The 26,592-nt window shown below is 37.3% G+C and overlaps 1 protein-coding gene across 1 annotated transcript; it reads right to left on the bottom strand.

Annotated features, from left to right (window-relative positions):
• Positions 1 to 133: 133 nt before the first annotated feature.
• LOC120330220 (uncharacterized) lies at positions 134 to 26,592 on the bottom strand. The gene is made up of 24 exons (XM_078118745.1): positions 26,493 to 26,592; positions 24,365 to 24,551; positions 23,575 to 23,747; positions 22,611 to 22,776; positions 21,554 to 21,741; positions 18,913 to 19,032; positions 17,756 to 17,881; positions 17,165 to 17,287; positions 16,058 to 16,186; positions 15,501 to 15,647; positions 14,637 to 14,779; positions 13,826 to 13,922; positions 13,197 to 13,321; positions 12,113 to 12,192; positions 11,703 to 11,787; positions 10,298 to 10,412; positions 9,241 to 9,342; positions 8,489 to 8,605; positions 6,903 to 7,025; positions 6,219 to 6,344; positions 4,368 to 4,437; positions 3,260 to 3,432; positions 2,455 to 2,567; positions 134 to 1,245 (listed from the first exon to the last, which is right to left on the bottom strand). Exons 1-24 carry the CDS (start codon positions 26,533 to 26,535, stop codon positions 1,195 to 1,197), a joined length of 2,922 nt encoding a protein of 973 aa, XP_077974871.1. The 5' UTR covers positions 26,536 to 26,592; the 3' UTR covers positions 134 to 1,194.

Genomic DNA, 26,592 nt, shown 5'->3' with positions numbered 1-26,592 from the left:
TACGAGCATAAATATGAATTGTAATACTGATAAATGAGCCAATATAAGTAACACTACAAGCAGATACAAAATACCCAACCTTCCCCGCTTCCCCACATGAATAAACAGTATAATTCTTTCCCGGCCGGGGAACTTATTTCAAAGTAATGTTGTATTTAATGCTTGTATAATATATTCAAATTTGAGACAAAAAGAAGCAGCTTTTGGAAATCAAAAGATCATGTGATAACTCTTGGTACGATTACGAGACTTAGTAATTAATATTAGGCTCAAATGAATACTTGGAATATTCAAACAAGAATATCGGTCGGAGACCGAAGACATATCGATCGAAACTGCGGTTTCGATTCATGACTCTATAGTGACACCGCGTGTCCCATCACTAATTAATTAATAACTCGCTAATTATACGACATAATTCATCCAAAATAAATAGGCTTCTGGTCCGAGATATGATGAATACACATGCAATGATGAATTTGGAGCAGATTCAACCACGCCTTCGTGAGATATCGCGTGCATCTAACAGACAGACAAATACCCATCAACATACTTGCCGATTAAAATCGATATGTAATGAAAAAACGTGTAACGTCTTTCCACCATTTATAGTAATCGGGGGAATGGTTGACCGATTAACGTCCTTGATATCTTTAAAGCAATACTTATTAACCGAGCGCATATTATACAAAGTTAGGTGTAGCACTGGAATGCCAAGGGCTTCTGATACAATATAGATTCAAGTTAGTGCTGTACGCACACACTCACTCAGAAGTGAAGAAGACTAATCTCTAATCAAAATTGAGGGAGGACATTGGAACACCACGAGCTACTTGTGCATTATTCACGCACTCACTCACAATTGAATGATACTCATATCTGAGCAAAGTTATGGGCACTCACTCAGAAGTAAAGGAGACTCACTGCTGAGCAAAGTTACGGGTACTCACTCAGAAGTAAACAAAACTCATCTGCAGCAAACGCTACGGGCGACCACTGACATACCAAAACTACTGAAACAATACAGAATTATGGTGATGCATTACACGACATTTTTACAATGAGCAAATGTTCATAATAGGAGAATTAATTATTCAAATATGGTCCATTAAGTAAAACGTGGAACGATTCAAGTGAACAAAAATTTCAGCGTTAAATTTATCCTCCCGCTATCTCGTTCGTATGCTTCGAATATTAAGAATTCCTGCTGATCAAATCGTTGACTTGGTCTTCCAGTCTGGAAACCTAAAAGTAAAATCGAGTTAGAATTAGAAAACTAAATAGGAAGAAGTAACTAACAAACTTAAAATGCACTAAATTGGGTTGCCCGGGGCCATTACAACGATTCATAGATCTTTGAATAAATTTAAACTACAAAGATTTGAGTTGTAAGTGCTTCGATACCTATGGATGTTTCCCCGACCATTGTCCGCAGAAAAATTCTCCTTATAATTTACTATTGCAAAATTTTGGATGCTTATTTCGCTAGTGTTTTGGATCGTTGACAAACTAATTTACACGCTCAAAACCATTATTTTATATTAAAATGTACAACCACGTGCCTCTTACACGTACTAGCTAATTTTAGCCTGGTCTATCGCAGCTTTTTCGGAACTGATTTCTGATCCACACAATAAAACTAAAGCTTATCGGAAGACAAAATAACAATTGAAACACATCATTTACTAATTTTTGGAAATAAAACTAAAAACTGACAAATGACACGCAAAACTGCGAAAACGAGGCAATGTTTACAACAGTAGTTCTTGAAGTATGGGTCGCGACCCCAAGCTTAAATTTCGTGCTCCATACTGTATGTATTTGCTGAACGGCGTTTATAGCGCTACCAGTCTCTTTTTTAGAGATCGCCTTCGTCCGTTTTACGTGTTTCGTCACAAAGGATGTTGTGCCACATTATAAAATCTTCCCACAGTACGTTTCTTGTGCCAATATTCCCCACCCCAAAAGGTTCGATGTTGGTGCCACGCGGCCAGAATAAAAAAAAACAATAAAAAGATGCATCAGAACCACTGATTTGAAAGTGTTACCATAAATTAAACTGAGACCGCAATATTTAATTAAAATATCTATCGTTCGCATAAAGTGTATTTTTCAAAAGGTGAAAAAATAAATACTGATTATAGGGCCGCATGAGACCCGCTAAGGAATTTCGTGCGGCCCGTGAAGCATGCAGGTGATCAAGTGTACGTCAGGCTTGAAGGCACAAGTTTTTCTTTAGTGACTGAACAGAGAAAACTGGAGCGCTAGTTTTCTTTATATTACTGGCAACGCAATTCCCACTATTTATTGTTTTGTTGGATCAACAATGGATCCAAAATACCATTGTCTTTGCCTAGTTACGCTGTCTTATCGGCAAACGCATAGGGATTAAGAGTAATCTTACTTTGTGAAGGTTGTTAAAGGTTTGTGCTTTTGTTATTCTAGTAGTCTTACCGTAGCAGCGAGTCTCATGTTTGCCTCGATCAGTTCCTGAACCCTTTGTGTCATTTGTTTCATGGATTCAACGTCAGCTTGCACTTGCTCAAACATTTCACACGAGGGACAATCTGTTACAAAGAGTAAGGTTAGCCCAGCGAATTAGACTTTGCTGCAAGTTTTTTTTTTAAATTCATTAACTTCTCTCCATCTAATTATTATTCACATGATTTTTCAAAATTGCTTTTGCTGTAAAATCCTCTCGATTTGTCTCTTTTCTAATTTATTAAAAATGTTAGCACTCGCTCTTAAGCTCAAGTTGCGCTCGTTCCCAATATTATTTGTTTTTTTGTGACGACAAATAAACGACCGACTGAATAATTAGCAGAAGCCAAATTTCAAATGAGTGAAGAACCAGTATACATATATGTAAACAAGGACACTGCAGTAAAAAATAACTTAAGTGTGCTGTTATACTTTTTTTATGACCTCAGAATGATAAGAAAAAAAAAAGATATCATAACAAGCATAAGCAAGAAGTCGGGCGTGACCTTATTTTTAGCAAATTTTTAGTTTAAATATAAGTTTATTTCGACTCCGTAATCAGCATAACAGGCAATAAAATGATTGGTAAAAACAAAATAAAAAAAACTGATTATGAAATCAGGAGGGCAAACAAAACCTCAGACAAGGTTTGAAACGTACTTGTCACGCCATATTAATAATTTTGTGAATTTTGTTTTTCTTAAACAAATACTTATAAGCGACTGCTAACAAGCTAACAAATCATAAAAAAAAAACGCTGAGGTCAGCAAAAACTCACGCGAACACGAATGGTCATCATCGCCTAGCTTAAAGTCAGCGTCACAAGTACAGTTGTATCCGCCATCAAAGTTGCTACAGGTTTGCCCGCAACCGCCGTTGTTTTTTTGACACTCGTTCGTGTCGTGGCATCTGTCATCTGAGCCGGTCTCATAGCCATCGTGGCAGCCACAACTGAACAATAAAGAAATGCTTAAATACGTGGATAGAATTTATATGACAGGAAGGAGGGTTAATCTTACGTCGAACTACGGCCTCTCGTCCCGTTACCATTTCATGTCGGGTATGGGATTAGTTAGCCATTTTTTGGAAGCATGTATTTGACGGTGGAGCAAGGAGTAACCGAACAGAGGTTACGTGAACCACCTTACGGGGGCGAGAAGTCAGGCAATCCTGTCGCACAGAATTATTTGCCACAGGATTCGAACCTGCGAGTCCACGCAGGGTAATCAAAGCTGCGATGACAGCATATTATATCGCTTCGAACGATGCGCCACACCGCTGTACATGAATGGTTTATGCCGGTAATTGGTAACGGACAATTCTCACATTGAGCTTATAAACAGATTGTCATATTCAAGACGGACTGATATCAAGATTACCACGCTCAAACTGGAATGGTAACGAAATCCTTGTATTCAAATTAGCTTGGTACCAAATTTCCAAATTCAAATTGGGCCGGAAACCAATTCACTATATTCAAATTAAATTAATACTAAATGTCTCAAGTACTGGTAACCAGTGGGCATGTCGGGAAAGCTTGAGCCAGGCAAACAAGATGTGTGTGTGAAGGTAAGTAACGCGCACCGCAACTGGGGACTGGTTATCTTTGGCGTTTCAATAGTTATTGTTGCAAGATAACTTGGTGCTCCATGACTGCCAACTAATTTTGTTGGCCTACTTTGCATGAAGTTGAGTAAAGGGACTGAAACCCATGGGCATGGGTATATTCACCCGGCTAATGCATATAGTCCCTGAACTCGTACTAAAACTAAAAAAGAGAAAATAAAATTATGGCCTGACTTGGTACACACTACGGGAGTACCCAATTTTTGCATCTGGCCCTGACCTGATTACTTCAAACATGACGTTACTACGACATAAATTACCTGAAAGATCCCAGAGTATTTTCACAAACATGATGGCAGCCTCCATTGTCTGTTGCGCACTCATCCGTATCTGTAAATTGTTCAGTAATAATAATAAGAGAAAGTTTTCACCAACAAAATACCGATCTTTATCCGCCATAATTCTTGTGGTATTTACTGTTAGGAGCGAAATCGCCTTGAAATCTGCAGACAAGTGAAACACGCTAATATTACGATAATATTATACAGTGCATGTGTTTTCGAATAAATTCAAACAATATGTATAAAAATATAGAACAGAGGCGGGCAAGGTTTTTGGACCAGAGACCAAAAATTTGACCATTTAGACCAGTGATTCTCAAACTAGGGCTCTCAACAACTTTTCCTGCGGCTCTTGTTAATGCTTTAAGATATCTTACTTTTAAATTTTTTTTCTATTGAAAACTAATCCTTGACTTGAAATTAAAATGCGGAAGTCTATTAGTTAGTCGAATAGATTCCCCCCTGTTTATTTGCGTAGCGTTGACTAATCTACAAGATGCAATAGTGACGCAACATTAAGCGTTTTCGCGGCCACTCGAACACTTTTCACTTGGAAAGATTTTAGACGTGGCTGTAATCATTGGCTTGCTTTCGTGGACCTTGAATCCTCCATGATTACGACCCGCTTTGACAAACTTATTAGAAATTAAAGCAAAATTAAATGGCTGTTAGTCTAGGGTGGGCAAAATCGAATCGAATAATTTAAATATCTTTAACGAACACCGAATAGTCGAATAATGAATATTTTTTTTATACATAACAGGGATCCAGAACGTCGGAGGTCAATACTCAGGTAACGTGGTACCGGATATTCGAATGGTAAAATGCCATTCGAATATTTCATTATTCGAATATTTTGCCCAGCCCTAGTTGTTACGTGTGCTATTGTTGAATTGAAATACTTGCACGTTATTATTTAAATAAAATTACGGGTTTTAATAATTTTTAATTTGAAATTATTTTATCGAAATATTATACAACTAAAACTTTCCGCCGTTTTTGCGCCCCTGACCACACAGCGCCCATGACACGAGCCATGGCTTCCACACCCTAGATACGCTACGGCCTAGACGGGTGGGTCATATAAGTGTGACGTAAAAAGTTACATTTTATGGACAAAATGGCGAGAATGCGTAAAATATGAACAAAAAAGAACGTTAAGACAGCTTATGAAACTTTGCCGGCAATAAATTGAAACTCGAGCGAAAGACGTTTGAGAAGCACGCTGACGAATCGAGTGAGCGAGAAAACTTGGAAGTTTTGTTAATGTCCCCATAAGATGAAAGTCTATTCCATGGCAACCTAAAATACAACTTGCACAGACTACGATCATAATCCAACAAGACTATTTCACCATGCAGATTTCAATAACAATAAGTATGTAGCCACACTCTGTGATGTGGCCGGACTCATCATTCCTCAAAGTTGCCGATCGCTTTACTCTTGTTAAACAAACAATATAATAAGGTCAAAGCAGAGAGCGTTATAAACATTCCCCACTACTGTTATCAGTTATATTAAGATTCTAAATATAAATAACTTTCAGAAATTAGATTTTGTATTAAGTTTTATTAACCAGGGAAAGAAACGTAAAGTTGACAGAGAGTGTCGAGCATTTAAGATTGGATACCGTATTTTATTTTGTAATAATCCGGCCCGCCGAGGACTTCATTTTCCCACATCTGGCCCGCCGACTAATGAAGTTGCCCACCCCTGATCGAGACTGTACTGATTGTACTCTGCCGTTTGGAAACCTCTGGTCTGGTGTATAAAATGGGAGCTAAATTTCAATTTCGAAATTTAAAAAATCGCTAACGTTCCTGTACCCACCTTCGCAAGTGCTGTTGCTGTCTTCGGTGAACTTGTAGCCTTGGAAACAATAGCATCGATAGCTCCCTCTAGTGTTCACACAGCCATCACTACAGTCGGAGATGTTGCGAGAGCATTCGTCAATGTCTGGGAGAGTAATATATATAGGTTATTAGCAATGGTGAGATTCAGAATTTCATTATTTGAAACGGGTTCTATTTTGTATCGAACTCACCAATGATCTTTCATTTTCAGAAAACCATGCCGAACTCATAGCTCTGTAGTATACGGTCTATAATTGACTGTACGACATATTTACGAATGTGTGTCGCAACGTAAGCTATATTACTAGACAACGTCTGTTTCGCACGTAACCCTTTAGGTTTGGGCAAACCTCCTAAATGTCACCGCTGGTTAATGAACATTGGCAAAAAGGTCATTTTATATAATTGCTTAAGAAACATATATTGAATATTATATATGTATATATAACATACAGAGGCCCTTGCATATTAGTGTCTCGTTTTGAGTGAAATGTGTGTAAACTTGCGAAATAAATGAAAACCTATTTTTATGAAATAAATATCCAATGCCAAAACTCGAAGATTCCGGATATTTCGATATATAGTATCTCTTTATATATCAGTGACTTTTCAGAGTCATTTTCAGAAAGAAAACAGCTCAAATAAAACTGTTGCGACTTACCCGAACAAGTATAGTTATCACTAGTCAGTTCATATCCATCGTAGCAGGCGCATTCATAATGTCCAATAAGGTTTCGACATTCCTGATCACACAGCACGGTTCCTGCCGCACATTCGTCAACGTCTGAAATGGAAGTTTGTTAAGTGAGTTCATTTGAAAAATAAAAGTTTATGAAAAAAAAATTCACTTTTCACATATTCGAACACGACCAGCTAAAGCAGGGGTCGGCAACCTTTTGTCGCTAACGGGCCAAAATTAAAGGTTGAAAGACATTGGCGGGCGCACATATGAGTAAAAGTGATACTCTTTATAAAAAATATGAAGCAGTGACACATCTCTCGAATATATTATAGATTTATTTCCTCATTCGAACCATTTGCATTTGGCATCAACTGTTCTGCGTTTTGTTGCCATTTGTCTAATTATAATTAAATTATGGGCTAAATAAACGGGTTCTGGTGAATTTTATACTTGTTAGATTATAATATAATTTAGTCCACACTTGTCTTACAATAAATTCTGTTACGTAAAGAATATAATCGTCAAAACACCTGTTTTGTTACTATATTTCAGTGAGACGTCGCGGGCCGGATTATAGTACTCCGCGGGCCGTAGGTTGCCGACCCCTGAGCTAAAGTTACCAGTGTCGAACCCTGTAACTAGCACTTCGTTGGAATATACAAAAACTACCGGGTACCCAACCCAAAACCATAGTACCTATATTAGCATATAATTGTGACTGCCTCTCAAAAGCTTTGGTATGAGCAAATTTCAGAGCATAATAGCTTCTTTTTATAGCAGTTTTTACTTGACTAGAGTCTTATTCGAAGCGAAAGTCAGGGTACTCCCGTGATGTTACTAGGTTGGGTCATAATTTTATTCCGATTTTCTTATTTTAGTTCTATTACGAGTTTGGGACTGTCTGTGTTAGCCAAGTGAAGATACCTTCTGCCCATAGGTTTTAGTCCCTTTAAACAACTTGATATAATTAAGGCGAACAAAATTAGTTACCTCCAGATTGGTTTATATACTTCTGGAGCGCCACATTCAGGCCAAAACACATATCAATTGCAATTGGTCTAGACCAGGGGTGGGCAAGGTTTTTGAACCAGGGGCCAAAAGTTTTGCACACTTAGAGTGGCGGGCCATGTAAGTGTGCCGTAAAAAATAACATTCTAAGAACAATTTTTACAGTGTTACAAAGCAAAGGTGGAAAACAATAAGCCTCGTGCCAAAACTAAATTTAACCGCAATCTCAACAAATTCCTTGAGCTATTTTCAGCTAAAACATCAAAATTTGGTTTCAGTTCAGTTGTGGCAGCATCACGCGGGCCAGATGAATTACCCAACGGGACGGATTTGGCCCGCGGGCCGTACTTTGCCCATGTCTGGACTAGACCTTTGTTTTGAGTGAAGATTTGGACAGGGTAGGTCCTAAATATCAATGGCAGCTTGTTCAAATCCATGCTCAAAGAGTAGGTCAAGGCAGAGTATTGGTTTAGAATTTTAGATAGAAATAGTGTATGTCTAGATTTGCTTGGCTATGGTAGTTAATACATTGAATAAAAGAGAAAACAAGTCCTTACCTGAGCACCTTAACCCGTCAGCAAGTAAGAAATACCCAGGAGGACAGCTGCATTGGAAACTTCCAATTGTATTTTCACATGTGAACCAACATGGTTTCTGATGACACTCGTTGATGTCTGGAAAAGAGAGTGGAAGATGAATAATCTACTCTAGTGAGACATTAACTATGATAAAAACAAAGATACAAAACGACCGAATAAAACAGTAAAACAACCCGACATGACGTTAGATTTTCAGACCAAATCTTACTCTGTCGAGACCTTGTCGTAGATAAAGTAGAAATTTAAAAAGTCAAGCGTGACTGCATGGGCCAATCAGCGGGCGAAACGAGCTGGAGTTGGTATTTATGAGTTAGCAAGACCCAGGTACTCTATTTTGTAATCAGTTCTATTTATGTTTGTCAATCATTTTGAAGTGGACCATCTCGTACTAGGCAGTATGATCTCCAGCTTTCCATTTCAAGGGTATGGTTTTATTTTATTATTACCGCGATGAAACTATTTTTTAACTTATGAAAATGTCTTATGTTTTTCACTGATGAACTTCACCGGTATTTAAGCCATTTTCTGAATATTCAAACTCAAGTGTGGTGTCACACGATAAAATTAAGGGGGGAGAAAGACTGGTAAACGGACGAAAGGCCGTGGTCTGCTACATGATAATGCCATTTTGTCGGCTTTTCTCTCCCCCGGAAGAATTTTTTATCTTGTATATTAAAAAGACAAGAATACGGTCACTTTATAACACTTACCGACACAAGAATCGTTTCCACTGTCTGCGTATCCGTCGTGACAATCACAACGGTAAGATCCAGGAGTGTTAACGCACTGTTGTGAGCATCCGTGTGTCGCACCTGGAATTCAGCAAATAGTTAAGTGGTAGAAAAACTACGGCCCGCGGCCGCATGTTCATCAAAAAGTATTTTGTACACCCCCGTTCTGATTTTGCAGAAAGCTATGAAAATTCGTTTTTTATGAACATTAACTGGACATGGTGTTTCTTTGCCCTTTGAAAAAAATTTGCGTCGATTGATGTTCTGTCTTTAATTAATATATTTCTTTTGAATTTTTCATTTCAGACAACTTCACATTTAAATTTAGCTAAAGGTGTTTTAGGAAAATCAAGTACTTGTCTCAGCGGCCTTTTGCAAAAATATTCATTGAATCCTGCGCCTCTCAGATTGAAGCGTGCCAAAACCTATAGAAACTAGCTAAAACTCACTAAAACGTTGTGTAAATCATTAAAATGCACCAAAACCTACTAAAACAATATAAAACGCCCTTAGACCCATATATACCCTATCAAAAAAACAGATGATGCTTTTCCCTGGAGGTTGGGTCGGGACTAATTTTTTTTACCTAAAACTAAAAAGCAAGCAGAGGGCAAAGTAATCGTCGAAAAATAACCTAATTCTGTAGGGCTTGGAGTCGTTTTTTAAATCTGGAATTAAAATCCGGAGCGGTAAATTTTTGTCAACCAGATAGCGTTTCCCAAATAGTTCGGATCGGAATATAATTTGTTTTGACGCCGCGTTACTGTGGGTGTGCCAAACTTTTCTGCTTCCCTAAACGAGTTTCTGATATTGATGCCTTTTGTACCCAACTTTAAAAATAATTTGGGGAATAAACAAATTATAAATGTTGTTTTGCACGAGAATCAAAAGTCAAGTGAGAGTGAAATGTTTATATTAATAATGAATAAATCATCAAATTAAGTAGCAAACTTACATGTATAGTCTCCTACAACATGCTTCTCGGGGATACTGCCTTAGACACGCTCCTTCACAAATGAAAACATATAATACTCACCGAAAGTGCCGTTAGCACACTCATCAATGTCCTCGCATATACTTGCATTAACAACATTGAACCCGCTTGGACAAATGCAATGGAAGCTTCCCAATGTGTTAACGCATTCTGCACCCTTGAAGAGAAAGTACAAGCCCAGTAAAATAATGTGTACGCACTACTATATTACTATCACTGACTTCATTTCATATTTGAGAATCGCTCTATTGTACTGTTTTATATTTTCTTTGGCGACGACGTAGCTTACGTCGATATTATACAACAAGTGGTTGGAATTTTCGAATCATTCTGAAATTCATTTGAAACAAAACACATGATCGAAAGTCCAGCACGGGTCAGACGTTTACTACATTGCATATCAAACCAGTGGTTCTCAACTTTTTTATCTTTCGCGACCCACTTTCATTGCCGAAGAAATTTTGTGGCCCATTAACTTTTGCTCTCATACAAGGAAAAAAACTACGAGTAAAACAAAAAATTCTTTTCGCAAAGATAGACACTTCTATTTTGGTATTTAAAATAAAAATTACTATTTAATAACAAAAAACTGCATTTTATTTCATTTTAATACAATCAAATTTAACGAATATAAATAAGTCTAGCAATTTTTAATATTAGGTTGGTCACTCTGACATTTTTCTGTGGCCCAACTATGGGCAATTGCTGTGATCTAAAGTAAACTTTAATAAATAAAAAATACAAGACCAAACAATACATGACACAAATGGAGTCTAACGGGATTTGGGGTCTGAGTTTTTGTAAATCAGAATCTGGTGTAAGTTTACCAGGTTCGGAGATGGAGTCAGAGTCAAATTATTTTACAATCTGAAGTCAAAGACAAAATCGGAGTCAATTTTTTTTGTAAATCTCGAGTCTGGTGAATCCGGTCATGTTCGTAGATAGAGTCAAAGTTAAAGTATTTTACAATCTGGAGTCAAGAACGGAATCAGAGTCAGATTTCTGTTAATCCGGGGTCAGGAGTCGTTTTAAATGGGTCGGAATTGGTATAGAGTGTAAGTTTATCCGATCCCCGCGGCCCCGTTCGGGGCTGAAGTGGTGAGTCTAGGTTGGAGTCAAAACGTTTTTGAATGTGTAAGCGACTCCAGATACAAACCGCCTATATTAGGGGTGTGCAACCTTTAATACAGGAGGGGTCAGATAGAAATAACAGAGTGAAACCACAGGACGCACTTTTAGGTTTTCTAGTAGTTGCATGCACAAAAACTTTCTTTATTGATCTTATGACATGCGTTGTTTGCTTCGCACAAGCATCACTTATCAGATTAAACTAAAACAAAAACTAGTTTCCCGCGCACCATTCAGAAATTGGCCATTCTCCACCGCACAATTTCTCCTTGTGGGCCGCATTACGCCCGCAGGCCACCCTGGCTTATATAGTACTCACCAACTCTTTGTCACACGGTTTATCTTCAACACATTCGTCAATATCTTGACAAACTCCGTCGGTCATCCAGTATCCCGGGAAGCAGCTGAAAACGAAAATATCAGATCGTCATAAGTTTGCTCAAAGCAGGATAGAAGCATGAGTAAAATGAGAGCACTGATAGAAAAGGTTAGGCGTAATGTTTTAATTGGAAGTGAAAAGAGTTCTAATATAAAAGTTACAGTTACAAAGTTACAGAATACTCATAGAAGAGTTTCAAGTTTGGTCAAAGTCAGGTCTTGAGTACTAAACCGAAAATGGAAGGAGCACTAATATTGTTAGGAGAGTTGCAATCTACAATTGACACGTATTATTTACTTTCCTCACTCTCTCTGCAAAAATATTATGCTGGATCAACTCTTTGTCATTACCTGCAAGAATACGAACCCTGGTGGTTGTTGCACTGTTGTTTGCAATTGCCATTAGCGGTGGTTGCGCATTCGTCAATATCCTAAAAAATATAAAAATGCTCATTAAAATTCAAAATTTCAATTCCGACCTCGGGTGAGTTTAAAAATTGGACTCCTGCTACAGCTCAAATATTAAAAGTAACATGCCATGTCATGTTCTTCTGATTCAGTGTATACTGTTCACAGACAATATATTTTATTTTGTCCACTCAAGAACATTACATGCATTGATGGTAATTACATATTATTAGAATATCGGTATAGGAATATCGGTGATATGGCCGAATCGGTATCGGCGCAAAAATGGTATTGGTATCGGCGGAAAAATTGGTATCGGTTTCGGTGGAAAAAATGATATTGGTACTGATCGGTATGGGCAAAAAAAGGTATCGGTATCGACGGAAAAATGGTATCGGTACAGATCGTTATCGTCGGAAAAATGGTATCGGTATAGATCGGTATCGTCGGGAAAATATTATCGGTATCGACGAAAAAATGGTATCGGTACAGATCGTTATCGTCGGAAAAATGGTATCGGTATAGATCGTTATCGTCGGAAAAATAGTATCGGTACAGATCGGTTTCGGCGGAAATGTGGTATCAGTACAGATCGGTTTCGGCGGAAATGTGGTATCGGTACGGATCGGCATCGTCGGAAAAATGGTATCGGTATAGATCGTTATCGTCGAAAAAATGGTATCGGTACAGATCGTTATCGTCGGAAAATGGTATCGGTATAGATCGTTATCGTCGGAAAAATGGTATCGGTATAGATCGGTATCGACGGAAAAATGGTATCAGTACAGATCGGTATCGTCGGAAAAATGGTATCGGTATAGATCGGTATCGACGGGAAAATGGTATCGGTATGGATCGGCATCGTCGAAAAATAGTATCGGTACGGATCGGCATCGGTACAGATTGTTATCGGTTGGAAAATGGTATCGGTACGGATCGGCATCGGTACAGATGGTTATCGGTGGGAAAATGGTATCGGTACATCTATAATTCATACTCTTGTTCATTCACTACCCTCATTACTAACCTGACAAGCAATCCCACTTCCAATAGTCAGTTCGTAACCCGGCAAGCAATGGCAAGTGAACGAGCCGATTGAATTCTCGCAATAATGCTCACACGGTCCCAATCCATCATTTGGTTCACATTCATCTGATAAAAATAAAAAATTAATTATATATAACATTATAAATATTGAGCTAGTGGTTAAAGCGACCCCATTTTAGAATTTGTCAAGTCTCGCAGACCGCCTAAAAAATAACTATCTAACAGCAAGCTACGAATAACAGGTAGTAAGGCAAAAGTATGTTTCATTAAAAAACACGTGAAAATATGTTAATGGAACGTAAATATTCAAAATAGGGCGGGCAATATCAAATCTGACAAATATTTTTATTCCTAATTATCTTCAAGACGCCTCAAAAAATTGTTTACCCCTCCCTTGTGGGGCGCGCCACCGTTTGACAACCACTGATGCAGAGCAAACTGTTTAGAGACAAATCGCTGAGCATCAGAAAAACTCTGCGCTTCTCTACTTTCAGACTGGCATTTGATGGTTCCCTGATAAAAGCGAATGAACAGATATCTTGTTTATAGCCTTGTTTAAAGCAAAAGTGTGGAACACCACCGAATAAAAATTTATATCTGATTACTTACTGATATCTTGACACGATTCCCCATCTAGTCCGTCAGCTATCAGTTCATGCCCCGATTGGCAGTTGCATTTGAACGTACCTGGAAAGTTGAGACATTCCTAGAAAATGGGAATTCAATGTCATTCACATATTCCAAAGCAAAACAGAAATTTTAGGGGAAAACGTGGTATTGACCATAATATATTATCATTAGAATTTACTCAAAACAAAGTCACGAGGTTACTCGGCGATAAATTAAGTTTTTTCGAGAGACCAAGAAAATGGCAATTCAAAAATCGGGGTTTAAATCTATTCCAGATACCTGACGTAAATTCAATAAAACGGGTAGACAAACCCAAGACAAGAAGGATTGATAATTTCTATGCCTGCAAAGAGTTCCTGTCGTTCGCGAAGCCAAAAAATTCAAATTAAAACTGACTTTGGAAGAAGTGTTTACTGATACAGACATCTTGCTATTGAATTTGTTTTTATCTACAAGCAAAATTTTTAAATTATTTACTTAATAGCATTAATTTATTTGTAATAATGTATAGGGTGTCCATGAAGTCTTGAAATTTGTTTAAAATTGCAGAGAGAATTTATCGATACCATATATTGTTTTGGCCCTCACAGGTGTATTAAATGAAGTAAAAATACTACAACAAACTTGGTTAAGTTATATTGAGAACTGACTTCTTAACAAAATTGTAAATGAACTTTATGGACACCCTATATAATATGTTAGTATATACAGCATTTTTAGTTTGAAATGGTTAATGGCGCAGAAGACCACTGATGTTATCAGCGCCATAAAACATATTAACAACAACAACCTGCTGGCATCCTCCGTTATTGGTATCGCATTCGTCGATATCCAAGCACGCTGTATTGTTTGTTGTAAACCCGTCTTCACAAGCTATGCATGAGAATCCGCCTTCAAAATTCACACAGTTTTTGCAATGTGCTGGCATTGCTTCTGTAAAGATATCAGTAATCAGTAGTTTTTTTTCTCATAATACTGAAAGCACATATTATATATAAATTACAATAATTTATGGAATAGCATTTCAAGGTGCGAGGAGCGAAATTTGGGTATTTTGGCAGCGTTACCAATAAGAAAAGTCCCAACAGAAAATAATAATAAAAGATCAGAACTCTATATATGGATATGGAATGAGATTTAATTCATAATTAGAAACAAGTAATTTGTATTAGTTCAAGACACTAGATCTTAACCAGTGGGCCATGGCCCACTGCTGTGCTGGGCCACAGAAAGATTTTGAGATGGGCAACGGAAAAGATATTAATTGAGATATTTATTGAGATATTAAAAATTGCAAGTGTTTTTATTTCACACTAGTTAATTTTGATTTTAACGCAATCAATGACGATGTAATTCTCATTTTGATTATGAACGTTTAAGTGTTCATTTTTGCAGAAAGATCCTGATTCTTCTTGTAGTTTTTCGCTTGCAATAAAAAGTTGATGGGCCACACGAATTTTTGAGTAACAAAAATGGACCATGAAAAAAAAAATGATTGAGAACTACTGGTTTTAGAGAACACATACCCACCCACTTCACCCCCCCATCTGCTTAGCACTTATCTAGCAACCATTTGGATCTGACGAACCAGCTTAATAATTTGTGTCATAGCTTTAGCGGTAACATACGCCAAATATCACCCTCTATCCCTTACCTGCTTGGCATTCATTTATGTCGATGCATCCATTTGGATCTGTCGGATTAACTTGATAACCCTGATAACAAGAGCAACTCCAACCACCCGGATAGTTGCGGCATTCATGATCGCAATTCAATCCTTGAGTCACACATTCGTCGACGTCTATGGTAGAGAAAATAAGAGGGTTTTAAGTCAGAGGGGCAAAATTTGAAAAAAGTTCTTAAGAAAAAGAGTTGGTTTAAGAGTGAGTTTCAAGTTCTTTTCTGTATTTTTGAACTCGTAACTGTTTATCGTCATACTTGTTTAGATACCATTATGAACAACACATTTTTTTGTAATATTTTCAAATAAAAATTGTGGTGAAACTGTTTTTTAAACAAGATAATACTTGAGTTCTTACTGCACAGCTCTTAGAAGGCAAAATTCACAAAGTTGGAGTCAAACCGGATTTGTGAATCCGATAAAACTTGACTCTGCCCGACTATGCATCTCCGAAAAATGCTGTTGTTCGAAGTCGGAGTCAACCTGGATTCGTAAATTCAATGAAATCTGACTATTTTTTCACCACTTACCGTTGCATTTTCTTTGGTTATAACTGAGAATGTATCCTTCATCACAATCACAATAGTAAGACCCCGGATCGTTGATGCATCTCTGCTCACAGCTGTGCTGATATTTCTTGTCAGTGCATTCGTTTATATCTGTATGGTGAAACAGAACATGTGAAATAGGGGAAAACAAAGCCGACACAGTGGTTTAATGATATAGAAAATCTTCAAGTCACTAAGAAAATTATGAATTGAAATGTTCTGAAATGCACTCAAAACTACTAATCAATTCAAAATTGCAAGAGTTATGTTTAGATATGATTTACTGAAATATATGCTAAAGGAAAATTGCAACGTGACATCTTCAGGAAATTGTTAAATTAGTTATTAGTACTCAATAAACCATTTATGGAAAGAATTTCACATTTTTCGTGTTGGAAAAACAAAACGGAATGAGCTTTTCGACAAAAATATCGGGTAATAAAGCACAGGGTGAATGACAATACATTCCTAAAATTGCTGTTGTCAGCGTACGGCAAAAAATTTGACGAACTGAAATTCGGAACTTCATTTTTCTGTGGATGCGAGCCCATAGTTCAGGGATGTAAAATATGATAGAAGCTACTTATTTCATCTTCTAGTACTGAAAATTTGCTGTCGATTCATGGTCCATTAATTATAGATATGAGAGATTTTATCGTAACAACAACAGCAATTTAAACAACTCCCAAAACAATAACAATTGAACAATTTGATCCATACGAGGTTGGCGCCATGGCTTAGCGACTGAAGCGTTAGAATTTACTATCTTGACATTGCAATTTGCAAGTTACATACCTTAACCCCCTACTTCTCATTGACAAGGTTATTGGTAGGTTTTCACGGGTTTTCAATGTTTTTGCAAGGTTTTTGATAGTTTTCCACGTTTTTCATTACGTTATTTGTATGTTTTTAACTGTTTTCGCTAAATTGAGTAGGCGATGCTGATCTAGAAAGATCCTGGTTTCTTCAAATAATAGTAGTGTCTTACCTATCAGTCGATATCATTGAATATTTGTATAAAGTTCGGGACAAAAGGCCTGAATAAGCGTCGTTTGAAACACAATGAACACTTCGTGTCTCATTCGTTACCTGAACAGTTATGCTGGTCTCCCATGATCCTGAATCCTTTATTGCACGTACAAAAATAACCCCCTTCTCCCGTCAGATGGCAATTATGTTCACATCCCGCATTGCCAACAGCACAAGAGCGATCTGAAAGGCAGAAAAGGGTCCAGTTTTCACTCGTTCAAGATATTTTTGTGGAAAAAATATTATTAAAATAGATGCTTTTTGTGCTGTTTTTCTAGTCAAAGTTTGAAGCCATATTCACAAATATATCACAACAAAACACTAAAGTCGTTTCCAATATAGCTTGGAAAGAGAGGATTCAGAAATTAAATGACATCAAGATGGAAAATTAATTACACATTTCACTTTGTTGATTATGAAGTATTTAAACATAATGTGATTTGAAATTTACCGATCATAATAAAATTATAAATACCGCTAGAATAATAAAAAGGGGGCCCATGAGTGCTAATACCCTCGGGAAGAGGGCCATGAGTCATAATAGATTGGAAACCTCTGCTCCACAATATCAAAGATTTCTGAGACTGGTTGTATATCCCTTGTTTGGATCAAAAAGCGTAAATAGGCGTCGAAATCAAGTTAAATTCTTACCCGTGCAATTAAATCCATCGGGAGCTAGGAAAAAGCCGTCTGTACTGCAACCGCATTGAAACGAGCCTTCGGTGTTCTTGCATTGATCAGTGCATCCTCCGTTGTCTACCAAACACTCATTCACATCTGTAATGATTATACAATAGATTATGTGTGTTTATCTTGTGAGACAAAAAGGGAAATGGAAAAATGTATGCTCAGTGAAATAGTAAAAAACGGGGGGAATAAAAAATAAAATCGAGAAGCAAATCGCAAAAGTAACATCACGAAAAAAAGATGTTCATAAAAAAAATGATATATGAAAATGATTCACGAAATAATGAAAGAAAAGAAATTGAGAAACGCAGAAAGAATTCATTGCAGACATACGAACTTGGAATGTCTTTTCAAAGGATGAGGGGAACTGTAAGAAATTAGCGGCTATAATTCCTAAAATTAGAAAGACCAGGGGAAATGTGGAAATGTTTAAAAAGGTCAGAAAAATAATAAAATTGAAAAGAGGTTTGGGGGATAAGAGGAGAATGAATTAAATCAAGCATTTACAAAAGATGAGATAGAATCAAAATAAGGAGCAGAAATGGAGGGAAAGTACGACAAAGGAACTGAAAATTACATTAAAAGAATCAAAAAGAGAATAGATATTTTTCTCGATAGAATATCAAACAAAACAAAGAAGACAGGAAGAAAAGAAATTAAAAATAAAAAGTGTCGGGGAAAAAATTTAAAACATATGTGAAACAGCGAAACGGGATCATAAAAAATAGATGAGTAGAAAAAAAGACACAGGTGTGAATGCCTGAGAGTGAGATAAAATATAATTCAACTTGACCTAAAAAACAATAATCTGGAAAATATTCCAGAGAGAACATAACTTTTGTGCAAAACGTCCTAGATTGCTAAAACTTTTGGATACAGTCCTATATAAATAGAATAGGTTCAATGGCTGATCTACAAGTCACCTTGTAAATATGAGCGTCCAATAAGAGGAAATATAATTATTAGTAGAAGAACTTTTAAAGGCACTGACGGAGTTCCGGTTTGCGTGGTTATGGCGACACGCTTTTTCAACATGTTGTTACAATATTTTAGTGCGCTCAATGTTCATTTGAGATCAATGGTTACTGATACCGAAATGGGGGGAAATATAGAAATCTTACCTGTGCATTGAGCTTCGCCTTTCTTTGCTTGGAATCCTGGCTTGCAAGTACATTCAAGCATACTATCATCGCCAACTCTGCAGCCAATTTCACAAACATCATCCAAGTCTTTACAGGTTTCTGTTCGAACAAAACAAAGCGGAGGTTGATTTTAAAAATTTGATTCTGATTCGGTTTGAGTCTAAAACACTCCTAAAATTTTTACAAAGCACGAGTACCATTGACATGCTGACGCTGAACGGCTGCAGACTGCAGTACTTATTTTTTTCAATTTTGTTGATGTCAACAGGCAAAACGCCAGAGAGAAAAACGAATTCAACCACGCCCAGAAGAATTTTTGCAGCTAATGGCCTTCTAGAAACGACAACAATCTTGGGACTCGTCAAACCGCTAAATCTAAAAACTTTTAAAGCAATTGGTCTAGGGCAGGGCTACTCAACTGGCGGACCGCGGTCCGAATACGGACCTTTCGGATATTCGATTCGGACCGCGTATAATTCTTTATTTTGGATCATTAGCCCCACTTTTGAAATTTCTTTTTATAAAATCACTTTTATAGATTTAAAAATATATATGAAAAGGACAATAACGTCATACCAAACAATCTTGACAATCTTATCATTAGTCGGCCGAGGAATTAAGGATGCCGAAATATAATTTCTGGGAAGTCCGGACCCAAATATGTTTAAAGTTTTGTATGCGGACCTTCGGTAAAAATAGTTGAGTAGCCCTGGTCTAGAGAGTTATAGAGAAAGGAAATTTCGGAAATCGGGGACAAATGGTTTCTTACGTCGGAGTGGTGTGTCATTGTCAACATAGTTTTAACGCTTAGTGCAATGCGGCGACATCGACCCGTCGATATAACAAAAGAACCTAAACGTTCATTCATTTTCGACCTGATGCTGCTTTCCAAGACAACTCAATAAATATAAGTCACCTCAGATTGGGAATAGATAGATTTCCTAGCATCGGGTTAAAAAGTGAATGAACCGCCAGATTCTATTGTTATATCGACTGGTCGATGTTGTCGCATTGCGCTAAGCGTTAGAAATACGTAGATCATGACTCATCATTTAAAGTTGAAAAATTATTTGTCCTCGACTTTTGCCTGTAGGTGAATATTGATAGTTTTGGGAAGCAGCATGTGAACAAAAAATAAATGAATCTCCAGGTTCTTTTGTTGAATGGACGGGTCAATGTTGACACATTGTTTTCAACTTGAAGTCGGGAATTCGATTATGATTTCTACCTATACAACTTTGGGTGCTCCCGAAGTATGCGAACCAAGATGGCGGACATCGGAATGTAATATGTGTACTAGGTTAGGGTTAGGCCATAATTTTTTTTCAATTTTCCTTATTTTAGTCCTATTATCAGTTCGAAGACTAGCCAAGAGCCTCCCGTAGTATTTATACCTAAAATTATGGCCTAACCCTAACCTAGTACACATATTACATTCCGATGTCCGCCATCTTGGTTCGCATACTTCGGGAGCCCCCAACTTTGTCTTCCTTCTTTTTCACAAAAGTTTAATTTTTACCTTTAGTTCGATAATTAAATCTATTCGAATCCGCTCCTCGTTCTTCTTCAGTGGACGAATTAATGGTCGCGAAAGAACCAGATGCAAGGCTGCGAATTCGGTATGTTTACACTAAAGTCGGAGCGGAAGTCATATTTTGCAACTATCCAGAATTGCATTTAAAATTCTGATCTCTCCGGAGATGGGACGCCAAACTTGATATTTCAGTTGTGATCAGAAGTCAAAATTTTCTACAACAGCTCAAAAAAGATTAGATTTACCGAGCGTTCTTGACAGTCTTTTGCATAATAACTTGCCAAAGTTTGTGTTTTTAAATTTGATTTTGTTGAAATTTTAGTTAGATGCTGGTGTCGTAGTCAAAATTTTTCTGAAGCTGGAGTCGTGAAATTTTTATTTTAACTTGGAGCCGGGAGAAGATTATTAATTAATTTTCTCCGACCTAACAGTCCTGCCCATTAACTTCTCGACTTTTTTCATTACACACCTCATTGCCTATTTTGATATTGCTCCCTCAGCGTGTTTAAAAATTTTCGTTTATTAAATGGTTAATTGAAGTGTTTTTTGCTAGTGTTAATCGCCGGTCGCACTTCCGCTTTGGGCCATGTTCACAACACGACGTAAGTACTTCTAGTTGGCGTGGCATAACCATTTTGCATACGTTATTCCTAACTCCCACCTGACTACGTCATTCAAAAATTACGTCACCGTAACGTAATAAGGCCCTCCAAACTTTCTAACTGTCATCCAAGACGCGCAGACAGTCACTCGAAATCGAGCAAGCTACTTCTCTCGTTTTCTCGTCGCAACGATCTATGAGAGAGATCGCTGGCATTGGCGAGTTGGCAAAGATGCCATTTCGGGCGATCGCAGCTATATATTGGCAAGCTCTCTGACATGATTGTGAGGTCGTAGTGATGAAATGTTTGAATGGCGGAGCCAGGTGGTAGTGGGGTATAACATTTGCAAAAAACCACGCGAAATACAAGTACTTACGTCGTTTAGTGAACATGCGCCTACGCTTTTGCACAATTTACTCGTTTGTAACGTGTAACTAAAGAATATTAATAATGCTATATCAAATACAGAGCAAAATCTACTCACGGATAGTTCGATATGTCAATTCGAATCCCCTTCTTGTGCTGCTACGATCGGACACGAAATTGATAGAGGCGAGAGATCCCGATACCAAGTAAGCGTTCCCGTCTAGATCTCCGCATAACTTTTCACCGACTTTGCTTCTGGTAGAGATCGTGACATAGTCCATAACGCAAGATGATGATCGCTCCAACCTGCAAAACGTTATCATTTGCATCTGTTTGGATGAAGGGCATGTAATAGAAATGTTGTGATAATAATCACCAAACACGATCTTGTTATTAGAAGTATGAGTTCAACATGGTTTTTTGAAACAAGAGATGCCACCACCCCCTTCTCCAAAAAAGTTGTATACGTCCCCTCTGTGGGGCGGCTTCATCGTTCGAAAAACACATTTTTAGACGTTAGATAGCCACATGAAATGGGCACCGCATCTGACGACTAGTGTTAGAATTGGCGTTCCGAAACTTATGTATAAGATTTATATAGGCGTGTCATATTAATGTAGCTTTTGTAGTGACAAACACATATTTATGGAAATGAGGGAACTCGTTGTTAGTGGGTTCGATACAAAAAAGAACCCGTTCTTAAAATATTGAGTTTCAGCATAATCTATCTATCTTTGATTCAAAGGAACCACTCAGCTAAACAGGCAGGACAGAAATTCTAAAATATATTAGAACCCGGAAGCATATCGTCACATAAAGATGTTTTCATCAATTAACATAAAACAGATTTATTTGCCGCAAAATGTAAATGCTTGTGCATGATGACCATATCGTGAATATCGCAGCTAATTGAGGTTATTCGCTACATGAATTATTTATTGACAATTTTGTCATTGTGGGTTAAAAATTCCAGGTTCAAAGCTTTACCATCACCTCACTTTGATGGCAATGAAGTCGATGCTTGTGCAGAGCAATATTTATGAGTAAAAAACGTATAATATATATAAAAAGGATGCTCCAGAGGTATGCGCACCAAGATGTCGCACAACCTGAATCCTAACCGGTACACACATTTAAAAAAAAAATTTGGTCTTCTACAAAAACAAATATCTTACTGAAACGTCGGAAACTGAATCAAAATTTGATTTCCAGTCGAAGGCGCAATCTCGTAGTTGCAGTTTACTCTGTTTGGGTAATTGTTGGGGTACAACGGTGACTCAAACCCACCGCTTGATTTTGTAAATGTTGGCTCACATTGACCGCTGAATTGCTCCGACGTTTCTGAAAGGATGAGGAAATGCATATTTAAATAAATGTGAGGATAGGATTTTCATATAAATGCGGGGAAAAAGGAAAGTAGTTAACACGTTATTATCTTATGGTACAACTTCTAGAATGAGATAGCATTTACAAATTTATTCGGGGTTGGGGGAGGCTTAACAATATGGCGAAACAAGGTTTCTTGTCCGGTTGCAGTCTATGTTGGATATGGATTAATGTTTTTGTAGTTGTCATGTTTTTGTTTGCTAGTAACTTTGCCCTATCTAGGCATTGCTTCATTACTGATTTTCTTCGATTTTGTTCAACTTGGATTACTCTAGATTTAATAACTTGCCTTACCTAACCCAAGATGAACTGAATAAGAGATACCTAAACTAAGAATATGATTTATTTATTTATGAATTCTTATTTCCTATTTTAAAACACAGCGAACACTAAAAAACGACAAAAATCGGTGAAGGGAAGTGCAAAAAATACGAAAAACATTAAAACATTGAAAAGCCCCCTTTTACCCCAACAACCCAACAATAACAATACCTAACGTTGAGAATACATGAATGGAAAGTAAATATCCAAAATAACGAGGGCAATATCAAATCCAACAAATATTTCCATTTTTAATTAGCTTCACCCCCTCAAAAAATTGTCTACGCCCCCTTGTGGTGCTCGCCCCACTGTTTGCGAAGCTCTAAAACCTAATATACTAAAAGAATCAAATCAAAGTTCAGTTTCTGTCGTCCCATCATTAACAACAACTCACTTCCTTGTCTACTAAAAACAAACCACTGTCGCACATACTTGTAGCAAATTGCAATATAAAACCAGTTTTATGTAGAGTCCTGTCCGAAGTGAATCTGAGGGTTGCCACATTTCCGTTGGTTTCAAAGGGAGATGGTACCTCATATCCACAAAGCTTTCTCACGGGAGGACTTCCAATAGTCGGGCCGTTGAATACTTCCAGAGAATCAAAGCTGAAAATATAATGGTTGGTTAATGAATTAATGATCGTACCAAAGATTATTTGTCATGTGTTGTCTAGCCCTAGCCGCTCCAAACTTTAAAGCTCGCGACCCCTGCCAATCCATTAAATTTTTTCTGCGACACCTGTTAAGTCGGCATTGTTATGCGAGCGCCCCGTATTAAGAACAATACCATTCTGCTACATTTCCGATTTCTGTGGTCGTTAATTTGAGTCAATGAAATGTTGTTTCTAAAAAGCATTGTATGCGGGAAAAGATGAACTAAAAATTAGCATCTAATTCAGATATACCTTGAAAAAATAGTGCGAACTATAATGGTTCATTCACCTCCGAAAGAGAATTTCGTTACAAAATTTTTAAGCTTGATGGGGGGAAATCTGAGTGTTGACAAGGGCCACACTAAAAGGCTTGGCGGGTCGGGTTGAGAAGTTTCTATGTGGTGTTGGAAAATACGAAAGAATATTTGTCTCACCGAAAATGGCGCAAAAGTGCGTTACAATTGTCAAAAAATTGGGAGAGAGGGAGGGGGCATTCTCCTCAGACTACCTATTTGCTACTCCTATGGGAACGTGGCAATACTTCGAGGAAAAAGCAATACTTTTTCTTACTTGCATCGAGCATGTTTCTCTATGTCAAATTCTGTAAAACTAATTCTCAATCGTTCGGCTCCAGTTCCTCTCAGATGAAACACACAGTTCGCATTACCGGGATAGTTCGTGTCGAATAAGAAATTGATGGTTCGAGTCTGCCCTTGCAAAACTTCGAACGTTTGGTCACAAATGTCCGCTGGTACAGCTGAATAAAATAAAATGAGCATACTTGAAGGATGTAAATATAATGCCTTTTATACGCCTTATTTTTACGCATTCGAAAAGAACACTACGCAATATTATATACACGGTTGACCATCACGTGCTTGATATATAAAGTAATTTTACAATTTCAATTTTGTTGTGAAGGCAGTTCGCAATATATCTTAACTAGGTTTGTTGCTTTTCAATCAGCAATTGTTCGTGTATTTAAGTTCAACTAAACAATGTATGGTATCGATAAATTCCCTTTGCAATGTTTCAAGTCCGTGAGTCTATATTATATCTATATTGTTTGAATATAACCAAAATACCTACGTAGTGGTGATGGTCACGCTGTGCCCATTCTAAAACGGTGCGCCAATAATGCACTTCGTAAATCAATGACCATTACAACCTATTCAATTTGCTAATATTAGCAATCTTGCTACACTTAAAGACCATTTTGTTTTGTTAGTATCAGGTTTGCTTTATTTATATTTTAATTAGGATCATACACATCTCCTTAGAAGTATGGAAAGATTTGGCGCTCCCGAAGTATGCGAACCAAGATGGCGGACATCGGAACGTAACATGGGTAACAGGTTAGGGTTAGGCGATAATTTTTTTCCAATTTTCCTTATTTTAGTCCTATTACCAGTTCGAAGACTAGCCAAGAGCCTCCCGTAGTATTTATACCTAAAATTATGGCCTAACCCTACCCTAGTACACATATTACATTCCGATGTCCGCCATCTTGGTTCGCATACTTCGGGAGCCCCAAAGATTTTTATAAAAACGTAAATTATACACAGGGTTTTCAGAATAAACAAATAAACTATTGCACATGGGTTCTTCGGACCTTTGGTTATTGAGGGAGTATTCGAAATTGCCCATTATCTATTTGTCATCAGTTATCATCTCCTTGACACAGTGCATCTGCACAGACATTAGGAGCGTTGGCAAAACTTATTTGTACTAACTTTGAGTTTCGTCGTTTCGCCGGGTCAGGTCTGACAGAATAGTAAAGCTTATAGTATTTTGTCTTGTAATAGCGCAAATAAACGGCGATATGTTTTGTCTGTAAACTAACATTATTCGTTGCTCAGCTACGCAATACTTCAAAAATAAGTGAGATTACTGAATATAGTTGATTAGCTGGTTTGTTTACATTATAGCTACCAATGCGTTTTGTGTTTACAAATCTATTCTAAGCAAGGTCGCACGGTCTCATACAAAAAGATTAAAAAAACTTACAGTAACGCTACAAACACCCACTAGGCACTTACTATACATACGCTCTTTGTGCGTGCTTAATGCAACTTTGTTTAAACCGAGGTCTCACATAGGAGGGTAAAAGTACCCGTGAAACGGTTAAAGTGACCTACGGGCATGTCGAATCAAATCGAATGGTAAACTATTCGAATCGGTTTAGAATAGAATCCTGTAATCAATGTTCCCTCTAATTATTTGTAGTAAGTGTGCGCAGAAATTTTGGTGTGTGCGCACTTTTTTGGAGATGACTAATATTTGTGCAAAAACCAATGAAGAAATTTTGGCATTCTAACCGGGTAATAAGTGGGCCAACAACAAACTTTCTCAACCTGCCAACCGAGAACATTGTTACATTACATCGAAATACGTCTGTGCGCAGTAAATCTATACGTGTGTGCAGCCTCTGAAAGCTGTGTGTACGCGCACACGAGCACACTTTAGAGGGAACACTGCCTGTAATGTCACCAACTTACTTATTTTTTTGTCCGCCAAATTTCAAAGTGAATCCTTAATTTTGTTGGTTGAAGTTGAAAAAATATGACATGAGCCACTTTGGTTTTACCCCAACGATATATAATCACATATATATAAATATATATATATATATATATTAGGTTCATTTTCTCCATTCTTTTAAAAGTTGCCAAGAATTTTTGATATTATTTGAACTTACCAACGACGGCTCCTATGAATGATAAGACGATAATCCAAAACATTTTATTAAAATATTAAAACTGTAAAATAATTTTTATTTATTATTTTTAACGGGCTAC

Source organism: Styela clava, chromosome 12, assembly GCF_964204865.1.
Source record: "Styela clava chromosome 12, kaStyClav1.hap1.2, whole genome shotgun sequence".
Taxonomy (NCBI): Eukaryota; Metazoa; Chordata; class Ascidiacea; order Stolidobranchia; family Styelidae; genus Styela; species Styela clava.
This window is presented reverse-complemented; position numbering and strand designations above follow the sequence as displayed.

What these genes read in the sequence shown, in the direction of transcription:
- LOC120330220 (XM_078118745.1), bottom strand. Translation starts at nt 26,535, where the DNA reads ATGTTTTGGATTATCGTCTTATCATTCATAGGAGCCGTCGTTG. An exon ending in ATTCATAGGAGCCGTCGTTG is followed by an intron (nt 24,552 to 26,492) that starts GTAAGTTCAAAT and finishes TATTTTATTCAG; the next exon opens with CTGTACCAGCGGACATTTGT. An exon ending in TATATTGCAATTTGCTACAA is followed by an intron (nt 22,777 to 23,574) that starts GTATGTGCGACA and finishes TCATCCTTTCAG; the next exon opens with AAACGTCGGAGCAATTCAGC.